The sequence below is a fragment of the Erpetoichthys calabaricus genome, chromosome 15 (genome assembly GCF_900747795.2).
Source record: "Erpetoichthys calabaricus chromosome 15, fErpCal1.3, whole genome shotgun sequence".
In the NCBI taxonomy this organism is placed as follows: domain Eukaryota; kingdom Metazoa; phylum Chordata; class Cladistia; order Polypteriformes; family Polypteridae; genus Erpetoichthys; species Erpetoichthys calabaricus.
The window spans coordinates 71,041,154-71,063,676 of record NC_041408.2 but is presented as its reverse complement, the minus strand read 5'-3'; the positions used below and the strand labels follow the sequence as shown (position 1 = coordinate 71,063,676).

At 36.7% G+C, this 22,523-nt stretch overlaps 1 protein-coding gene across 3 annotated transcripts in view; it reads left to right on the top strand.

Annotated features, from left to right (window-relative positions):
- The window catches only part of ryr2a (ryanodine receptor 2a (cardiac)), a 657,734-nt gene that overhangs the window by 417,651 nt on the left and 217,560 nt on the right, over positions 1-22,523 (top strand). For all 3 annotated transcript variants that reach the window (XM_051919561.1, XM_051919560.1, XM_051919559.1), the window contains exons 35-45: positions 243-1,047; positions 3,621-3,821; positions 6,683-6,788; positions 7,744-7,887; positions 8,552-8,825; positions 9,955-10,069; positions 11,249-11,381; positions 13,046-13,149; positions 17,047-17,182; positions 17,668-17,854; positions 21,013-21,118. In XM_051919561.1, coding sequence (XP_051775521.1) covers positions 243-1,047; positions 3,621-3,821; positions 6,683-6,788; positions 7,744-7,887; positions 8,552-8,825; positions 9,955-10,069; positions 11,249-11,381; positions 13,046-13,149; positions 17,047-17,182; positions 17,668-17,854; positions 21,013-21,118 — 2,311 coding nt within the window. The remainder of the gene's footprint in view (positions 1-242; positions 1,048-3,620; positions 3,822-6,682; positions 6,789-7,743; positions 7,888-8,551; positions 8,826-9,954; positions 10,070-11,248; positions 11,382-13,045; positions 13,150-17,046; positions 17,183-17,667; positions 17,855-21,012; positions 21,119-22,523) is intronic.

The window sequence follows — 22,523 nt, the reverse complement described above, 5'->3', positions numbered from 1 at the left end:
TATATGTTTATGAAGATAAAATACTATACATGAATTATGTAATGAATTCTGATTTTTTTAATTTTTTGATTATAGTGTTTAAGGAGTTATATCTAATGGCTACTATTAATCCCAGTAATGGGGAATGTTTTTGAAACATCAAAGTACTACACAATTTATAGAAGTAATGAGTGAGGAGCCTAATAACGTATTCAGAATGGGTTTTTTTTGCTGTCTCATGTGTACTTTTGGCTATTCTATAGGTCTGTTGATATCCTAGAGCTCACAGAACAAGAGGATCTGTTGAAATTTCATTACCACACATTGTGCTTGTATTCTGCGATCTGTGCTCTTGGAAATAACAGAGTTGCCCATGCACTGTGCAGTCATGTGGATGAAGCACAACTCCTTCATGCTATTGAAAATAAATATATGCCTGGCCTCCTTAGGACAGGCTACTATGATCTACTTATTGACATTCATCTCAGTAGTTATGCTACAGCCAGACTTATGATGAACAATGAATACATTGTACCCATGACAGAAGAAACCAAAAGTATAACTTTGTTCCCAGATGAGAAAAAAAAACATGGCCTTCCAGGCATAGGCCTTAGTACATCTCTAAGACCAAGAATGCAGTTTTCATCTCCCAGTTTTGTGAAGATTAATGGAGAATCCTTTCAGTTCAGTCCTGAGTTTCCTTTAGAGACTCTTAAGACTAAGACTATTGAAATGCTGACAGAAGCTGTCCAAGAAGGCAATCTGCATGTACGGGACCCTGTTGGAGGTAGCACCGAATTTCTTTTTGTGCCGCTCATCAAGCTGTTCTACACACTTCTTATAATGGGTGTCTTCCACAATGGAGATCTGAAAAACATTCTGCGTCTGATTGAGCCCAGTGTCTTCTCTGAAGAGGTGGTACAAGAGTATTCTGCCAAACCTGACTGTGATGGCATTAAAGGAAAATTGAAAGCTGAAGGCTTGGGAGTAGAAGGGAAAAGCATCTCTGTAAAAGTTCCTAAAGAAGGGCTGCTTCAGATGAAGCTACCAGAGCCGGTCAAACTTCAGGTAAAGGCTACTGTCCAAAACATTTTTAGTAACTTCAGGAATTATTGAGTCAAATTACGTCCTAGTTAAATATTTCATTTAACCTTTTACTGTGCCCTTAGTAAAGTTAATCCCTAGTTAGGTAATTTATTTGAAATTTTACAGTTTACTTCATAATGGCTTCTAGGCATCTCTTGAATTTGTACTATTAGAAGGTGTTAAATGGCTAATAATCATTATTTGTTCTTTTCCATTGTTTAAGGTTAGTTTCAGTATCATATTATTTGAGTGTTTTTAAATTTTTGTGGCACCACTTCATGAATCATGTTATAGTAAAAAATCAATAATTCAATAAAACCAGGTTAAAACCAACCAGCAGGAAACTGTCTTATCCTAAAAGCCATGTGCCTTCTTTTAACTAGTGGCTACCCTGCTTATCCCATATGAGCCTTGCAGCAAAGGAGTCGCCCTACTGACGGACACAGCTGACCTTCCGCAGGTCCGGGTCTTTGCCATCCCATGGCTACAGTAAGGCTCTCTCTCCGGACCTAGACTTGGGTCCCCAACGGCCATGGCACTCTCATTGGAGCTCTCCTCCCAAGCCTCCTTGACCCCTGCTGCCTTCCCGGTCTGGTCACTCCTGCTCCTCAGACGTGTTCAGTCAGATTGACCCACTTCAACCCTCTCCAGTGTCAGCCACACACTCCTCTCCAGGATCTCTCTTGCCAGCTTCCTGCCTTCTCTCTCCAGAGCACGTTTGCTTTAGCTTGCTCGCTCACACTGCCTCCTTCTCCCTTAGGTCTTCTTTTTTCCCTTTAACCCCCATTCTCATTTTTTTTTCTCCTTCCTCACTTTACCACACCCCAACTTAACATCCCGTCCTGTAATCATGTCATTCTAATTAAAACCCACACTGTAACACCAATGAAGTAGAGGGCTGTGTAGGACTGATTTTTTAATGCATCTCCTATTCACTTTTAAAAGATTTCATCTCACTTTTGCACAGAACCAAATTTATCTCACACAGCAATAATAAAGTTAAGTCCTGCACTGCAAAGTATTGCATCGGGTCCTGAAACCTTTGCCTGTTAGTGTCAATCAAGAGCTGGATAAATTCACTGTATTTTTGCCAGAGTAATTTGCTTCATCATCTTGACAAATGTAATTTGGACATTATTATTTCTTATTGAAGACCAAAGGTAAACAGCAAATAAAGATTTTCAGATAAAATAAAAATTTGGTTTTATTTAGAATTTCTTGACTACTATTTCTACTTTATCCTTATATAAAGTTTTGCCCAATCAATTAACTTCCTTATGTGGCAAAGTTACATTTTTTGTTTAAGGCATTCTAATTTGCAAACCAAAAAAAAACCAAAATGTTATCAGCAGATTGCTTTTTTATAGGAAGCTGCTGTCATTAGTTACAAAAGTAGAGACCATTTAAATCTTAGAGTATTGAATGTTCAAAGAAGGTGTCAGAACTGTAAGTGAATGTAGGAATCTTGCAGATTCAGGTAGGCGAATTAGTTCAGTAGTTGTTAACTAAAAAGAGACATATAATAGTCTATAGGTGTGGCAGCACTTCAACAAATACTCAGAAAAACTCAAATTTCCTTTTAAGAGCATTATTAATGAGAGTTGAATATTTGTAATTTTAAGTCATTGTCACCTAATATTTGATCTTCATCTACGTATGCACAGACAAATCAAAGATTCCGTTTATTGTCTTTTTGATATTGGGAAAACCCTTAGAATGTTCAACTGCCTTTTTAAAAATAGGACACATCAACTGTGTTGATTTACAGATTTTTTTTGCAAGAAATCAGAATGGTCTTTAATATGCTGGGATAAAAAAGCAGTGCCTATAAACCATCTTAGTAGTAATTCTGCAATTTCTCTGGCTCAATTTTTCATAATAGGTTCTCTTAAAAAATTAAAAACTCCAACCCCTAACCCATTTCTTCTGGAAAAAATAAAGAACCAAACAAATGGAGTCCTCCGGGTTTTAAGGAATTAACTTATTCTATCCGGTGATCATATTGTCGATATGTTGTATTGGCCTATAGTGACCTGGATGTATTTGTGACGTTAGTAGAAACATTGATTCTATCTATCTATCTATCTATCTATCTATCTATCTATCTATCTATCTATCTATCTATCTATTGAGCTTTTACAAAAAGCCAAATTTCTTCCTGGGGACAAAAAAAGGTTCCATTGTTCTATAAATCATTACAATTGCTGCCTTATAGAGAATATGGTTGCTCAGTTATTCTGCAGCTGGGAGGTCCCCGGTGCCTAAAGAAATACTTTACTCCTCATCAAAACTAGAAACTAAAGCTATGGTGATCTATAGTATCAATAATTTGAAAAATAGCATTGTTCACTCATTTGTGTTTTATTGATTGCAACTCCTAGAAAAGCAATAATATTATCATCAATTTACCTTTTTCAAGGAAAGACTTAAAAACTGAGTCAAATTTTATACTCTTCAGACATAGTCCTTTTCCTCTGTAGCAATATTAAGCATTTTAGATTTACTCCATATAATAAACTTATGTGTCTGTTTTCTTGTCTTTTTGGATTTCGCAGATGTGTCACCTCCTGCAGTACCTGTGTGACTGTCAAGTGCGACACAGGATTGAGGCTGTTGTAGCTTTCTCAGATGATTTTGTTGCAAGCCTCCAGGAAAACCAACGTTTCCGTTATAATGAAGTGATGCAGGCTCTAAATATGTCTGCAGCATTAACAGCTAGGAAGACAAAAGAATTCCGTTCCCCACCTCAGGAACAGGTTAAACCTATCAATTTTCATTATCATTTGTAATAAAATGTATTCATATTAAATTAAAAGACTTGATGGCACATTGTTTAGAAACCTGTCTTAATTAAAGCTTCAGAAATGTATGTTCAGTCTATACCCAAATCTGTATCTTTGTGAATTTTCATTGGCAACTCCAACTTCAACCCACATAGCAACACAACAATTTATGTTAATGGGGAAATTTGAATAGGCTTATGTTAACAAGTCTGAATGTGTAAATGTGTACTGCAATTAATTGGAGTCCCTTTGAGAATCATTGTAGTCTCCAAGGCTGCATATCTTTATAATAAATTATATTTATTTTATAATAATACCTTAACAAGGTTTAAGTCAGTCCAACACTGCATAAATAAGCACCTCTGTCTCCTGACACTTTTCCTTTGTGAGCCTTGTCCACTGCCTACAGACTCTTTCCTTTCATGATGGACCCAGGAGAGCTTCTGGTGTCACAGCATTGCACAACTGAAGCCTTTCCAGGCCATACAGAAGTTCCCTAAAACAGAGAGCACCACCCCTTACAGCGCCCCCCTGTGGCACTCAAAGGCCCCAACAGGGTTGCCCGTCCAGACTACAACTTCAAGCCAACCCTTTGGGTGTCCATACTTGGCACCCAGTCAGAGGAGCACTGCTGCGGTTAGTGTTGGGGGACGAACTGTTCATAAAATTCAGTCATTCCTCTTCCATCCATTATTTGTTCCTCCGGGCTAGGATAGAAATTGAAGATCCTCCCAGCCACTTATGTATGTATGTATATCTATACACCTACTCACTGCCCACTTTATTAGGTATACCTGTTCAACTTCTTGTTAATGTAAATATCTAATCAGCCAGTCACATGCCAGCAACTCAATGCATTTAGGCATGTAGACATTGTTGAGATGACCTTCTGAAGTTCTAACCAAGTATCAAAATGAGGAAGAGAAGTGATTTAAGTGACTTCGAATATGGCATGGTTATTGGTGCTAGACAAGCTGGTCTGAGTATTTCAGAAACTGCTGATCTACTAGGATTTTCACACACAACCATCTATAGGGTTTACACAGGGTTTTTGGTCCAAAAAAGGGAAAATATCCAGTGAGCGGCAGTTCTCTGGGTGAGAATGCCTTGTTGATGCCAGAGGTCAGAGGTTAATGGCCAGACTGGCTTGAGCTGATAAAAGGCAGCAGTAACTCAAATACTCGGTGCAACTAAGGTATGCAGAGAAACATCTCCGAAGACACAACACGTTGAACTTTGAAGCAGATGGGCTACAGCAACAGGAGACCACACCGGGTGCCACTCCTTTCAGCTAAGGACAGGCAACTGAGGCTACAATTCGCATGGGCTCACCAAAATTGGACAATAGAAGACTGGAAAAATGTTGCCTGGTCTAATGAGTCTCAATTTCTGCTGCGGCATTCAGATGGTAGGGTCAGAATTTATCATCAACAACATGAAAGCATGGATCTATCTTGCCTTGTATCAACAGTTCAGGCTGGTAGTGGTGGTGTAAAGGTGTGGGGGATCTTTTCTTGGTACACTTTGGGCCCCTTAGTACCAGTTGAGCATCGTTTAAATGCCACAGCCTGTCTGAGTATTGTTGCTGACCATGTTCATCCCATTATGACGTAGTGTACTTATCTTCTGATGGGTACTCCCAGTAGGATAATACACCATGTCACAACACTCAAATAACCTCAAACTGGTTTCTTGACCATGACAATGAGTTCACTTTACTGAAATGGCCTCCATAGTTACCATATCGCAATCCAACAGAGCACCTTTGGGATGTGGTGGAATTAGAGAATCATATCATGGATGTGCAGCTGAAAATCTAAAGCAACTGCATGATTCTATTGTGTCAATATGGACCAAAATCCCTGAGGAATATTTCCAGCAGCTTGTTGAATCTATGTCACAAAGAATTACAGCAGTTCTGAAAACAAAAGAGGATCCAACCCAGTACTAACAAGGCATACCTAATAAATTGGCTGGTGAGTGTGTGTGTGTATGTGTGTATATATATATATATACAGTATATATATATATAGTGGGGAACAGCCTGGACACAGACAGGTAGACATCGTTTTATCTCCCAACACATGTTTATTTACAATAATATTTACAAGTAAACAGCACATTCTCCAGTGCCACAGCACCAATCACCCCAAAGTCCTGGCTTCTCCAAATGCCTCTCTCTTTCTTCGGACCGCCTCCACTCCTCTCCTTCGAGCCCCATCCTCTTCCACCCGACTCCAGCCATCGAATGGAGGGAGGCGGCCCCTTTTATACACACACGGACGTGTTCCAGGTGCCTCCCAATTAGCTTCCGCCGGCACTCCCAAGTGTGGCGGAAGTACTGGCTGTGCCCCCGGAAGCACTCCGGGTGTCCCTGGTCTTCGTTCCCCCAGCATTTCCGGGTGTAGCGGAAGTGTTGAGGGCCAGGGCTCCTTAGGCATTGGGGCGCCCCCTGGCAGTGACCATGGACTCCTATAGGGTTGATCTTCTAAGCTCTGTTCCAGTGGTCCCCAAAGCCACCAGGGCGGTCACCCCCTCATGGTCTGGAGGAGGCGTAAGCCCTCCTCCGGTCCTCCTGGGGGTCCCCATTGGGTACCACCCCCAGCCACTCGCCACAATATATATATGTATGGACAGCGTAGTTACTTATTACTTTACATTAAAATATAAAATATGCTGTTGTGGTATGTGTAGCATTATGAACAAGGCTCTATGTGTTTTTCAAACTTTAAGAGAATTCAAATTTTAATTGTTTTCTGTAGTATGCATATTATTTATCTCACTGTGGTTATTCTATATGTGATTTATTTGTTGTGGTTTTCTTAATCCCCCAGATTAACATGTTGCTGAATTTCAAAGATGATAAACAAGATTGCCCATGTCCTGAAGATATACGGGAACAGCTATTAGACTTTCATGATGACCTAATGACTCACTGTGGTAGGTAATTTGTGGCACACCCCCTGCAAAATACGATGCTTTTAAATTAACTGCTTGGCTTCTGAAGAAGAAGTCATTGCTGCATCTTGTATTTCTTATAAACTTGAATTAATATTGGTGAATTGATTTAAGTATTTATTGTGGAATTATAGCAAACTATATTTGGGACTTTGTAATTCAAGACAAATGACTTGACAGCCCAGATGCACACACATAACATTTGCTTTGCTTCAGAGCAATCTCAAATTGTCAGTGTATTAGTTGATTTAAATATTCAGTGTTACAATAAATAAAGTAAATGGAAAGGTATTATTAGAAATTTTTAAAAACTATAAATGGAAAGGTATTATTAGAAATGAAAAAAAAAATGATGTTGTTATGTTGAAATAAAAATCTAAAATATCATTCTGGACATCAATGTAAAAAACAATAGCAATCTGCAACTTTTCAGAGACATACATTATTATCCAGTTTGCTACTACCTTTTTGTAAAATGTTGTCTCCATGAGGTAACACATCTGTAAAAGCTTGTGTTATTTACATCCAAAAGTGTCTGTTTGTTCATTCAGGCTAAGATGTTTTGGTTTTAAGTTTTTTATTTATGATTTATTGATACTGTAGAATGAATAATTCATTAAGTCAAAAGATTAAAATTGCTTTTCATTTTGATTTTTTTTCATTCAAATATTAAATATTTCCTCCAAACATTGTGTGAATTTTGTATTGACTTTGTGGATAGGCAAAGAATTATTTAGTCTATATTTGTTTAATTTGTTAAGTATGATTAGTAAATTTGGTTATATGGTTAAATATGATGTGTTTGCAAAATTTTCCCAAAAACGTCTATGTGGAAGAAAATACATTTCCTGTGGCCTTTTGACTTTTTACAAATAGATGTACACAGAAATAAATGTGATGTAGTTTTTAACCTGAGTCTATATTCTCTCATGTTAAGGGATTGAACTAGATGATGATAGAACTAGTGATGGAGACACAGATTTTACAATTAAAGGTAGACTCCTATACTTAGTGGAGAAAGTGGCCTACCTGAAGAGAAAAATGTCAGAACTACCAAAGAAGAAAAAATCGAAAAAGCCAAGTATGTATTACTGTATACATTTAATAATTGTACTTTTTATTATATAGCACTGTACTTTATAGCAACTGCAGTCCTGAAAAACATGTGGAATTTTTCTGAGATTCTAAGCTTTATTTTGTCATTATAATGCCATTATCTTATCTAATATTAATCCTAATACTTCTACTCTACCATCATCAGGAATAGTAGTACATTTTCTGAAAGAACCAAATGTTTTCTAATAAACTCATTTTTTCATATTTGTCCTAGTGCTTATATAAATACCTTTCTTTCACTAAGAAGCTACAAGGCAATCACTGTGAATTTTTTCCTTTATGAGTCCTGTTCCCTTAAATTTTTGGTCTAGAATATCACCATTCTAAAACTGAGTTTTATTTGCTGTATGTCAAAGTGATACCTCCAATTATCAAAAAATTAATATCATAGTGCATTGCATATTTAATCTTTCAATCTAATGATTATTTTGATGATCTAGAATTTAGATTAATTCAAAAATGTGAAATGAGTATAAATCAAGATTGATCACAAAAATGTAATTATTTGCATGAATGCTGTGTTTAAAGGAGGCAGATCATTTCTTCAAAATCACATAAGAAAGATACACTTTGGAGCGCTTACCTGTCCAAAAAGTAATCCTACATGATTTTTTTTTTGTTTTCGCTAGGCACTCTTCAGCAATTAATATCAGAAACCATGGTGCGCTGGGCCCAGGAATCAGTGATTGAAGACCCAGAACTGGTCAGAGCAATGTTTGTTCTACTTCACAGACAGTACGATGGGATAGGAGGTCAGGTTCGTGCTCTGCCCAAAACATATACCATTAATTCAGTATCTGTGGAGGACACAATAAATCTTTTGGCTTCCTTGGGACAAATCCGATCACTGCTTAGTGTTCGTATGGGGAAAGAGGAAGAGAAGCTAATGATACGTGGACTTGGGTAAGTAAAGCAACCCTATCTTGTCCTTGCAATGGCACAAGTGTAACTCATTTTACTGGGATACTTTTTTAACAAATTTCTTCATGTAAAATAATAAACATTATATACAAGCAGAGACCAATTAGACCAATAACTGCACTGAAGTAATTTTGTGTAGTCAGGTTTATGAGTGTAGCGTCTTTCAGATTAAAATTATTCTTGTTTTACTGTTGTTTTAGATAAGATATAAATTTTACTTGAAATAATTGATTTCCGGATAATCTTTCTTTGGGACACAGTTTATATGCTTCCTGTTATTAAAAAGATTATGTTTAGAAAATGCATGTAAGAAATACATTTTCTTTTGTAACAGGAGTGTTAAGAATAAATAAAAGATCTGTAAAACTCACAAATACTAAGACTTTATTGCAATGAAATATTTTCAAAAATATTAACAGATTTCCTGAAGTCAAACAATTCACAGCATTTTGCACTCCTAAAAAAGAGCATCTTTAAGCTAATAGCAGGAATGACATATTTGTAATCAATACACAAATGATGTTGTTCATCTTATTTGTTACTAAAACAAACTTTGCATTGCTTGATATGCTGATTGTCACAAAAGTAATGAAAGCAGACAGTGCATTAGTAGATTTGTTATATTTTCTGTGTTTTTTATTTTATTTTATTATTATTGTATTCATTATATTTAACATCACATTGTAATCTTATTATCTGTGTAAATAAACTTGTTATGGTTCATATTGTTAATGATTAACTTTTAACAAAGATTGATTGATTAATCTATTAGGTGTCATAAATATAAACAATAATGTATACCTGCATTATTATCAATCTTTAATTTAGTATTGTTATTATTAATTATATTAATATTTAATATTGTTTTTTGTATCAGTAAGGTTCTGCTGGAGTATGTGAATTTCCCCTTGGGATTAATAAAGTATCTATCTATCTATCTATCTATCTATCTATCTATCTATCTATCTATCTATCTATCTATCTATCTATCTATCTATCTATCTATCTACAATTAATTGATTAATTCATTATATGTCATTGTTATAAACCTGGAGTAGATGCATTCTTTTCTATTGTAATGTATGCAGAATGTGTTTTTCTTGCCTTACAGAGATATTATGAATAACAAAGTTTTCTACCAACACCCAAATTTAATGAGGGCATTGGGCATGCATGAGACGGTGATGGAGGTTATGGTAAATGTCCTTGGTGGAGGAGAGTCAAAGGTAGTGGATGATTTCATTTACATTCTCTGTACATACCAAAGGGATTAGCTGAAAGAGATCTGCTGCATATAAACGAATGACTTCTCAAGGATTAGGGGCTGCAATCAGTGTAGAGGTTAAAAAGATTTTAAACTTTACAGTAATACCTGGTTATTATTAGTTATTATAATTAGTGAAATTACTAGAGCATCATTCCCATAGTTAGCAAAAAACACTTTGTCAGATTCAAATAAATATTAAGTGTAAAATATGTTTGTTCTTGTTTTGACATATGTTGACTTTGTAAGTGCTTGGGTTTTATAAGATCAGAATTTTTATTAGACTTCAGACATATATTAATAAAATTTATAAAGATGTTAATTGGACAGTTTTAGTTGTAGTTCACTTGGAATTAACTATACACAACCTGGATTTAACTAAAACACTAAATTGTGAAAAGGTGTGAGTGTGGTCATCAGCCGTACAGTTTTTCTAGAGAATATAAAGTGTGTGGATGTGAGTGAGTGTAGATGTGTATAAAAGTGTGCCTAATAAATAAATGACGTCACTTCAGGGTTGGGTGCTGCATGGACACAGCTTCAGTTTCCCATCCAGATTTGGATAGCATCAGTAAAAGCTTAGCTGAAGGTTAAATGAGCTCTGTCTGCCATGAGAGTTGAAATGAAAAAGGTTTGATTAGCATGGAAAAGTGTTTTGATGACTCATGTTCTTGTGGTAATACTCAATAAGCAGTTTCTATGAGGGTAGAAAATGAGCCTAATTCACATGTCATCTGTATGTGGGAGGATGGAGGATTAGCCTGAGAAAACCCTCAGATATTAATGGAGATTATTAAAATACTGCACATACTCATATGTATAATGACTAATTTGAAAATCAAAGCCTGGTCTGTGGAGCTGTAAGGCAACAGCAGTAATCAGTAGGCCATTATACTACCCAAAACTGAATGTGTTTTACTAATTTCATGCTTTAATAGTTTGGTATTTGACGTATTTCATACTTTGACTAACAGTTATTTTTAAAGTATATTTCAGGTTTAATCCTCTGATGAATGCCTTTTAAATTTCACATAATTAGTGCTAGTAGTAGTAGTAGTTGCTGCAGTATTGTCACTTGTACTGAGTATATAGTAGTGATTTGTAACTTTTGTTTTGTTCCATATTGTTTGCATTTTTTAAGGAAATCACCTTTCCTAAGATGGTAGCCAACTGCTGCCGTTTCCTGTGCTACTTCTGCCGTATAAGTAGGCAGAACCAAAAGGCCATGTTTGACCACCTCAGTTATTTGCTAGAAAACAGCAGTGTTGGTCTCGGTAAGTTGTTTTTATGTTTGCTGCATGCTTATATCTGTATTTCTGTGCTGTACAACATCCACAGTGTTATATTTGTTCATAAAATGTTACAGAATGGTCAAAAATACATTTTGGTGAATCACAGCTATTACATACATTTTTCCTTTCTGGCATAATTATACAGGTGGCCAGGTACCCAGCCTACGAGAATGCCCTCTCTTAAACCTCTACCATCCTCCTTTCCATTGCATCTATATATTTTTTACTCTTGCATTATATAAATTCATTCTGCTTGTCCTGACTGATGGCAGGTGCATTAAAGTTATGATACTCCATCTAATGAACAATAATTTTGTGTGCAGTTCATTATTTTTTATAATTTATAAAATATCTGATTGATTCTGTTCATTGTAAAAGACTGCTGCACTACAGATATTTATTACTACAAGGAAACACTCAGACCTTTGGTCCTCAAAGAAGAGTGGTTTGTGTACTTCTTAAGGACCCCCCCAACCCCCACCAGGTCACTTTGACATGTTACTTTGCCAAGGGTGCTACACCATTTTCACACCCGAACATTGTGTATGACTGCTTTTTACGCTCAGAGTGTACGACTTGCGTTTGAGATGAAAATAAACAGTAAGCCTCTGGAATGTTCTTCCTAGTCAGCCGTTCTTTTCCTGTCAGCCATGTCATGTGGCCATGACACTGCTTGCTGTGAGAAGGACCCAAATCTCAATTATAAGGCAGAAGTAGCCTGCACCTCCAATTTGTGGGTTTCTGTTATGCATTTTAAATCATAAGCTCTTAAAACCAAGATCAAGGTTCAAGGCCTAATGATTCACAAGTTTTTGAATGACTAGACAACCTTTAGAATTTGTGGACACTTGTTGCGCGGTTGCTCCGTGAAACCTAACAGACAGATTATCTGGACACAAGTTTAAAAGCACTAAGCAGACTTTTTAATTCTTTCTTTGTGATAGTGCCTCCAAAACACCACACCTATCAAACTCACAATAAATCAATAGAATACACACAATAATTCTCCTCCTCTCCTCCCAGCAGCTCTGTCACACTCCCTCCCAACTCCGGTTCGCCTGCTGGTTTCCGATCAGTCCTTTACATATTCCTTGACCCAGAAGTGCTTCCATCCTTCCGTCCATGTGGCTCGTCATTGCATTTTCTTCAGCCTGGAAGCACCTCTGTCCCTCCGTCCCCATGACTTGGGAGCACTTCCGGGCTATAGGGAAAGTAGAAATCCCCTTGTCTCCCTGCTGCCTCACCTGGCGCACCCACGGTACCCAGCAGGGCTGGGAAGCTGAACTCCATCTCCCAGTGTCCTACGGGGATCGAGGCACCGCTATACTGCAGGGAAGTCTCCACCTAGCGTCCTGGATGTGTCGGCTGGGTTAAGCTGCCGGCCGTCCATCACACGTTATATATTTGTATAAGTTCAGGGTGTTTATTCGTCAGAATGCCTGTGGAGAACAGGAAGAAAAATGTTCTTTTCATTTTGGATTTACAACATTTTGTCTGCATTTGTTTTCTAACCACGGGGTCAGTGGTCTATATCTAATGCTTTATTTAAATATTTAAACCCACAAAATCATTTTTTATGTTGCTAGAAATATTTGATTTCAATAAGATTTATTTTTATTATTTTATTTTACATTTTCTTCTTAAAGCATCCCCTTCCATGAGAGGTTCCACTCCATTGGATGTTGCTGCTGCATCAGTGATGGACAACAATGAACTTGCCTTAGCCTTAAGGGAACCAGACCTGGAGAAGGTAATTCATCTTAGTAATTCACATATTTGTTGTTTATATCCAAAATCATAAACATTACAAAATGTCCACTGATAAGGTCTTAAACAATACCTTACACCAGGGGTGGGCAAAGTCATTCCTGGAGGGCCGCAGTGGCCGCGGGTTTTTGTTCCAACCCAGTTGCTTAATTAGAAAACAATCCTTGCCAATAATTACATTTCATGGCTTGTTAGTGCTTTAACTCTGCTATGTCAAGTCATTCTCATATTCTAGATTTTTTTTCCATTCTAAGGATATCATCCAAATACTTTGAAGTGTAAAACGTATGGGTAATTCTCAATCCTTCACTTTTTTCTCTTCTCTTTCCTTCCAAGTATTTAATTAAACCAAATAGTGCACGATAAATACACACAGGTGTAAAGGGTAACAAGCAAAATGGTTAACTGCTGGTTTCTTTTGTCATTTGCATCTGATTGCTAATAAGGAGCAATTAAAAAACAAGAATGTAGCTGTTTAAGACTTAAATAAGCAATAAGGGTTCAAAATCTTAATGACGGAGTTAACTAAAATGAAGCAGAAGATGTTTCTAGAGCAATAAGTGCTTCTTATTAAGAAATTGGGTTGGAACAAAAACCTGCAGCCACTGCGGCCCTCCAGGAATGACTTTGCCCACCCCTGCCTTACACTATGGTTTTCTTTACAGCAGAACAGGATACTGGTGAAAATCCTCTCTCTCTTTGTGTGTAGCATGTATTCCAAAATTAAATGTCTGTCTCCACATAGAGTTAGAATTGACTGCATAAATGATCAACAATCTTAAAATACAAAATGGTGTATTTACCCCATGTGAAAAATACATGTGTTTCTAGACATTCCAAAGAAATTATAACTGATATATCTATCAGTGTGAAATTCTAAAACAAAGATGTGAAAAACAGAACGTTCAAATCAATAAAGTAGCAGGGTTTAAACAAGTTTGTACTACAATCAGTTAAAAAATGCAAAATATCCGTTTAGAATTTCAGTAGCTAAACTTGTCCCTTACTTGAGCAATTATCTAATGACTTCTTTAAGAAGCTGCTTTCTAGTTAATCTATCAAAAGTCTTCATTTTTATTGTACAGTACACCCTCAAAATTTTCAGGGGTTACTTTCCTACAGCACCCGCGAATTGTGAAAAACCGTGAATTTTGGATGTGGTTAAAAAAAATGCCTATTTTTATAGTTTAAACCCTAAATATGCCCCCAAAACACTTTAATTTAATTTCTAATTCAGCTTAATACATTTTAAAAATATACTTTAAAAATAAAGAATGTAAAGGTAAACCTGTATACTGTACAGTACTATACTGCTATGTCTCCCTCAGTGCTAGAATGTAAAATACTGATGTTACCGCTATATGTACTGTAATTCATGCAAGCGCGTTTTCATTGCCAGAAGCCTTAGAAGGTGCAGGGTGTTTCAGTGGCATCTTGGGTGCTTTAACCCTCAAACTGCCACATACTTGGGGGTTAATGCATCCCTGGATGCCAAATACCTTTTTTGTTGCACTTTTTAAGTAAATGTCACAATTCACAAAGAAAAAGTGAAATTTTAATGGAACACTTTTTTTTCATGCAAAGAGCATCACAATTACTGCAACACTGATCATTTTACACACTGCTAATGAACTATAAAAACTATTTAAAAAACGACTGGAACAATATGTACAAAGTGCAACTGACGCAATGGATGAAATTCAGTAAATCACCGAGCCAACTGCGCTTGAACTGGCTGCGCTCAAGCACACAGAGGTAAGCGCTGACGCTGGCAGGCTAGTCTAGTGCAGTGGCTCAATCCCAGGGACAGTGAGGCTGCAGGGTGTCACACTTGGGTCACAGAATTGCACAGAAACACAGGAGATTGTAGAGACAGGAACTTTATTCAAACACTTAAATATGTCTCTTTCAGAAGTAAAACGAGTTCAGTATGCAGTTAGTTCTCGATTAAAGAATAGACAAACATCATAGGGTAACACAACAGGAGCGGGACCCGCAACAGGAGCAGAGGATGTCTGGGGAAGGAAAGAGAAACAAAGCAATTAGCCAAAAAGGACAGGTGCTGTTCAGGCTTTTAAGTAAGCGTAATGTCACGCGAGAAGCATATCACGCAACAGAGCAGCCGCAAGTAAGCCTAGCAAATAAGGGAGCAATGTGAAGGTAGTCTATCAATGTTTTTAAAGAGGGTTTTTTTGAGGAGTGTCCGTGTCTTCTAGGGGTGCGTTCAGTCCCCCTGCTCACAAGGGGCTGGCAGTGGTCATTAACTGGCTTCTCAATGAATGTATGGCACTGACTGATCAGCTCCTGCGTGCTCACAACTGGGAAACAACAATAGCCAGTTGTGGCAGTTTAAGGGTTAAGAGGAACAAAACGGAAAACACAAGAACACTCAGCTGGAGATGCATCACAGTCAATCAGCAGCAAGGAGAAATGAATAATGCTGTAGTGTTTCGGTGCCGCTAAGATTTACACTGTCAAGAAGACAGCGATTTATTTATTTTTATGGTGGAGATTCCAGGGATGCACCCAGCCTTGACCCGACCCGCACGCACACAGAGACAAACACAAAGCAAATAAAGAATGTAATGAAAACAACGATACCACCCCTGTTCCCTTTATAGCAATTACACATTAAATACAATAAAGCACAAAGAAAACACACACAATAAATCATGAAAAACGTTCATGAAAAATGGCAACGGGTGAAATGTAATGATGAAAATAGGTAGTCCAGAGATCCGCACGTTGAATGGGAATGTAAAGAGAGTCCTACCGGTAGTTCCTGAAATGGTGAAGACGGGTGGACGGGTTCAGGAGCGCTCCTTTCTTTGCAGGATGACCACGAATCCACTTACAGTCCTTGTGTACAAAAGGCAGACGGCAGAGAATCCAGACGCCAACCACGAAACGATCCAGGACAAAACAAATACGTACAGGTAACCCAACAGAAGGTAGACAGACAAGAACTTGAAACACAAATTACAAAAACTTTTTTTTTGCCTTTGGTCACCGGCCCCCTTTTTAAAAGCGGCGCTGACATCCTTTGTCCCCAACAGCCCCAGCACCCTCAGCAGAAAACCAATCAGAACCACTGCAGGGACTGCTGGGAGTTGCACTTTCAAATTCTGTTGGCTACTTTCACCATCCCAAGCTGCATTTTCCTCTACAGTTGCTTCCTATTCTCTACAGTTCCACGAAAAAAAATCATAAAAATTGCGGAGGATATTTGCAGTTTCCGGTAACAATTATTAGATAGGTTCTAAGGAAAAATCCGCGAATGACTGAGGCCGCGAACTCTGAACCGCGACTTCGCGGGGGTCTACTGTACTTTATCTCAGAAGCACAGTTCAGGTCAAATTTGAACAGTCTTCAGTTTGGCTTGTTTTCATCACTGTGATCTCCAACTGACTCAGATTGTGGTATTATTCCATGAAAAACACTTGGCGCAGTCAGCTGACATCAACTGGAAGCAATCTGATTACAGTCTCATTAGCTCACAGTACAGAAGGAGTTGCATCTGATGACTTCTTAAATCTAGAAGTTAGGGTTCAGAGCTGTCCACTGGTAGCTCCACAGTGCAAATGTCCAGACGAACTGATTGTGGTGTGATTTTATAACAAAACAGGGTAAAAGAAGGAAAAAACATCAAATCAAGTAGATGATGAAATGACTTTGAAATTCTTGCAAGTTATAGTTTAGCATGGAATTTAACTAGTGCAACTAATACTGATAAAGATTAAGAACCTGACCATTTGAAGAGGAAAGGCTGTTGGCGATGCATAAAATCAACAATAATCAAATAAAAAAAATTGAGCTCTTTGTAAACTGAAATTTTGTGATTGTTTCTTCTTACACATTCAGCTTGAAAATTATTTTACAGGTTGTACAGTACTTGGCTGGTTGTGGTTTGCAAAGCTGTCCTATGCTGGTATCTAAAGGATATCCAGATATCGGCTGGAATCCTGTAGAGGGAGAACGATATCTAGATTTCCTACGTTTTGCTGTCTTCTGCAATGGTGATTATAACTACTTTTTGAATTAATAATTCATTTGAAAGCATTGCTAAAATGCTGCCTTATGGCAATTTATGTAAAATGTGACTCCACAATAACAATTTGTTTGTGCACTACTCAGAATATAGTTTGTGGCCCCCTCTGAATATAACTCTGAATATCTTAATGGAAATATTTGTATATTGTAGATAAAAAGAATGTTGGTTACACAGTGAAAACTTTTCAAAATGTTGCCCATTGCTAATGGAACAAACAGAAATAAGAGTAACACACAAAATAATTCTTGTTTTTAACAGTTGCTTGTATTATTGAGGTAATGAAAAAATAATATAACTTTTTCTTCTGGGAAATACTTTTGTAAAATCTGTACCAGCCTAATATCACTTACTTGTATTGACAAAATAACATGTAATATTTATGTTTTCATTTTAAACTGTATTAATACTATTTCATCTAACATTTTGTCAATTATTTAACTGTAACTGTAGGAGAAAGTGTGGAAGAAAATGCTAATGTAGTAGTAAGGTTACTTATTCGGCGACCAGAATGTTTCGGCCCAGCATTACGTGGTGAAGGAGGAAATGGTCTTTTGGCAGCTATGGGAGAAGCAATTAAGATCTCAGAAGATCCAGCAAGAGATGGGCCTTCTCCTACTACTGGATCTAGTAAAACCATGTAAGAAATTCAGTAATAATTTATTTTACTCCTAACACCATACATCATAAAAACACATTGAGTTGACTTGATTTCTGAAAACAGTTATATCAATTCATTCTAGATAATGTAGACATTTAGCAGGATCATGGCATGTTTTGTAAAAATATAAAAGTATTTAAGAGACTTTAATCTGATGCACCCTTAATTTATTTTAAAATCTCGATTTTTGTCGATATTTCTTGTTGTGCTCTTGCTAACAAACAAGTTGTTCAGTATATTTTATGTGATATGCATTTTGTCTTGTTTTAGAAACGCTCCCCTCTCTCTTTCAGCCCAGCCAATGATATACCCAATTATTTTCAAAAGATATATGCTTTAATGCCACGGTACCATTTGCACACAATATGCTACTGTATGCCTATACATTTTAGTTTTTTAGATCAGATTCTATACTTATTCTTACCTTATGTCAAATATAAAGGTTATTTTAGATATTTTTTAAAACTAGATATTATTTCTATAATATTTATACCTGTCATTTCATTTTCAGTTTAGTTTCAGTTTAGTTTTATGGACTTCTGTGACCACTTCTGTTTTCACTTTTATTTCTGGTGACTTGCCTCACTTAGATATTATTCTGAGAGAAGCTTTTCAGTTTAGTTTACATTTTAGATTACAACATGACTATTTAATGAAGACTAAGAAATGTTTACTGTGCTTACCAGTACATAGCAGAGAAACTGTAGAAAATAATGATATGCTCATAAAAGAATTAGTTGGACTGTTTATCATTCAGACACCTACTGTATACATAAAGTTATCTGCTTTAATAAGTCCCACCATTTTAAGGAGCATGCGGTTTACTTTGGCAGGACTAGGAATTTTAAACTTCACAGAATGTTGCTGGTAATTTGGTCATTCAGTAAATATCTGTGCCAGTGCACTGTCTCTCTTTTTTTGTTCAATCAACTGAGGAGATGAGACAACAGCTTTCTGCAAAGACAAGGTTAAAGTCTGTTGAGCAACGAAGCCAGTCAGTTAACTTTTATTAGTAGGTTTGTGTTTTGTAGTATGTTATGGTTCTCTGCCTCTTTATTGAAATTTTTATGAAAGTTTTTTAAGTGTGTATTTTAAATTTGTATTGTTCTCTCATTTTAATTGAGCCTTAATAATGTGACTGCTTACAATAATTATACATTTGCTCTTGCTACTGTAAATTTCATGCTCAAAGTACTCCTAAACGGTACCTTCCTATTAACGATCAATTCCTTTCTGTGTGCCTATGTTCAAAAACACATTCTGTTTATTCACCTGATAACTGTCAAGCTCATTAACTACATAGTCATTAAGTAAAGTTCTATTTAAGAACCAGGTTGGCATGCGCAAAAGTTTCTAGGTACATTACACTATGAGCCCTATTTCCTATTATGCAATATAATTATCGATTCATATGTAATAATCTGAAAGGAACGAATTATAGAATGCACTTGGAAAATGTATTTGTTTAAATAGAATATTTATTTAAATTGTTCAGACGCCTAAAATTCATCCATTTATCAAGTTGAATTGATATGCTTTAGGTTGCTTAGACCGAAGGTATAAGAAAGATACTGCACGGGCAACTTAAGGGCATACCTTTTGTAATATCTTATTACATACAGCTAAATAATTATAAATCATTCAAACTTGATTTTAAATTGCTTAATATCACTTTTTATTTGCATTGGAGTCGAAAAGCAGAGTCACATTCTTTACATACAAAAATGACAGCTTAAAATGAAATGATGTTTTCCACCCATCCATTCAGTCATAACTGAATCCACCTAATTCACCAGACCCTAACCTGACATCATCAGGCACAAGGCTGAAATCAAAACCAGATACAAAAATGTTAGTTCTTAAAAATACAAAAAATAAGACAAGAAAACAATGCATCACCAATCAAAAGCATTTTGTCAAATTAAAAAAGCTAAAGACAGAGAGGAAGGATAAGAAAATGTGTAGGCTTACTGTAAAGAGAGTGTGATGGAAGAATCTTCAAGTTGAATACCAGGCTTTGCGCATCAGTGTGTATTTGTGTTTCCACATTTTATGAAAACTCACTTTTCCTGCTGTGCTGTCTTCAGACCAATTATACTTTGTGTATCACTGAGAATAAAACTAGGTGATTTTTGGGGAATATTATATCAATTTAAAAGTGGACCTAATTTATTCTAAAGTGTCATCTGTGGGGCTCGACTGATTCAATAGCTTCAACTTAAATCAGATCTTAGGCCTTTCTTCTTCAAATCTGGGTCAATGGTTGAAATATTTGGTGACTGACTACTTAGCTTTGCTTCACTGTGATTCACAAGCCGTTAACTTCAAACTGAATAACCAACAAATTGTGCACAAGCAACCTTTGTAACAGGTGGCCAAAACTCAAACTAACCGTGTTACTTTAATGTCAATTTTCAGAGCTTGATGGACTTTCAATGCCAGGTTTTATTGATTGCCTCCTGGGAGCAGGGCTGTTTTTCCCTCCCTCCTTCATAAACATTCGGAGGGGGATTTCTCATCTCACTTTTGTGTGCACCATGTTGTGTACACATACACACACACTTGCACTTACTTCAGAGGGAACAACAATCAACCATAGTTTATCATTAATTGATTTATTTAAAACAATGCAAAAAACAAACAGATTTTCATTTACACTCATTTTATTTCAGTTACTTTTCAAGGTTGTGCTTGGTGGGGGTGTGTGTGTGTGTGAGTGTGTCCTGCGGTGGGCTGGCGCCCTGCCTGGGGTTTGTAACTGCCTGCGGTGGCTGGGATTGGCACCAGCAGACTGCTGTGACCCTGTGTTAGGATATATCGGGTTGGACAATGACTGACAGCCTTGGTTCCTACAGGGTTTAAATTTGAGATGAGTTGCAGTAATGTGTAGGGATCAGAACACCCATATGACTCAGTCACTTAAAACAATATTTTTGAATATAGTACAGCCATAAAAAAAAATCCTTTCTTATATTCTCTTATATTATGAAGGGAATTAACAAAGATATTATATGCAATAAATTCAAGCTATTATGCAAACAAAATTCTGTCATGCTGAATGTGCACAACAGGGTTGATGAAGTATTGAAATTTATACTGCATATGTGAATATGTTAATAATAATTTAAATTTGTCAGTGATGCAGTTGGTGAAGAAGATGACACCATTCACATGGGAAATGCCATAATGACCTTCTATGCAGCCCTAATTGACTTGCTTGGTCGCTGTGCCCCTGAAATGCATGTAAGTTTCCTTTGAATCATTTTGTATTTTGTCACTTGATTTTTTTTCTTCAGAAGCTTTTCTCTGCTACTGTTAATCCATCTAACACAAGTAAAATAAGTATCAGAATGGCCTGTGCAATTTGGTTAAGATTTAATTCAGAATTATGCTGCTGTTTAATTTCAAACATAATACTCAGCCTTCACCCTAAACCTTATGAAAACTATACCTATGTATTAAATATGAGATTGCATTTTTCATATGAGTATAAAACAATGAAAGCTCACATAGATTTCATTTGGAAATTGCAAATAGTCCAGTACACTTTGAAATGATCTAAGATAACAAACATTTGTATGCTTATAAACAAATTTAAGAATCAAAGTTTCATTAAAACTGAAAATGTGTGAGCAAGTTTACTTAATGCTTTTTAAAATGACCTTAGTACCCTGTATTAGACTTATTAGCAGATATTATATAGTTATATATGAAGAGGGCGGCACGGTGGCGCAGTGGTAGCACTGCTGCCTCTCAGTTAGGAGACCTGGGTTCGCTTCCCGGGTCCTCCCTGCGTGGAGTTTGCATGTTCTCCCCGTGTCTGCGTGGGTTTCCTCCAGGCGCTCCAGTTTCCTCCCACAGTCCAAAGACATACTGGTTAGGTGGACTGGCGATTCTAAATTGGCCCTAGTGTGTGCTGGGTGTGTTTGTGTGTGTCCTGCGGTGGGTTGGCACCCTGCCCGGGATTGGTTCCTGCCTTGTGCGCTGGGATTGGCTCCAGCAGACCCCCGTGACCCTGTGTTCAGATTCAGCGGGTTGGAAAATGGATGGATGGATATATGAAGAATGTAATCTCATAATGTGATAAATATTCAAACAGAACTATTGGTATTGAAGGCTTATTAGTCAAGAGTTCCATTTGTTAATGAAATCATATGTTAGCAAAATATGATATATTGTAGTGTTTAGTATTTTAAGGTGTATGCCTTCATTTCAGAATGTGATAAATGCGCAGCTCCATTTCAGTACAAATCCTGTATATGGTTTCATACTAATGATGCCTTCCAATCATTGAACATGACAGTGTGACATTACACTATTATTAACTTTTTATTTTTTATCACTGCACTCTACAAAGCAATTGCCTATTCTGACACCATGTTTGTTTGAGGCTTTAAAAAGGTTGCAATAAGTAAGATGTTGTCTTGTATGAGGTGCTTTTCAAGACTTCATTTATTCTTAATAGAATATTAACATACATATGCTGAAATCTGTACACTATATTCTGAAACATTATGTAATGAAATGCGTGCACTTTACACAGGGATTTTGTTTTGGACACAGTATGCACATATATTCAATAGTGAACCTTTATTGATTTCACAGTAACAGACTTTTGCTTAAAATGACTTAACTTTCCAGTTTTTTT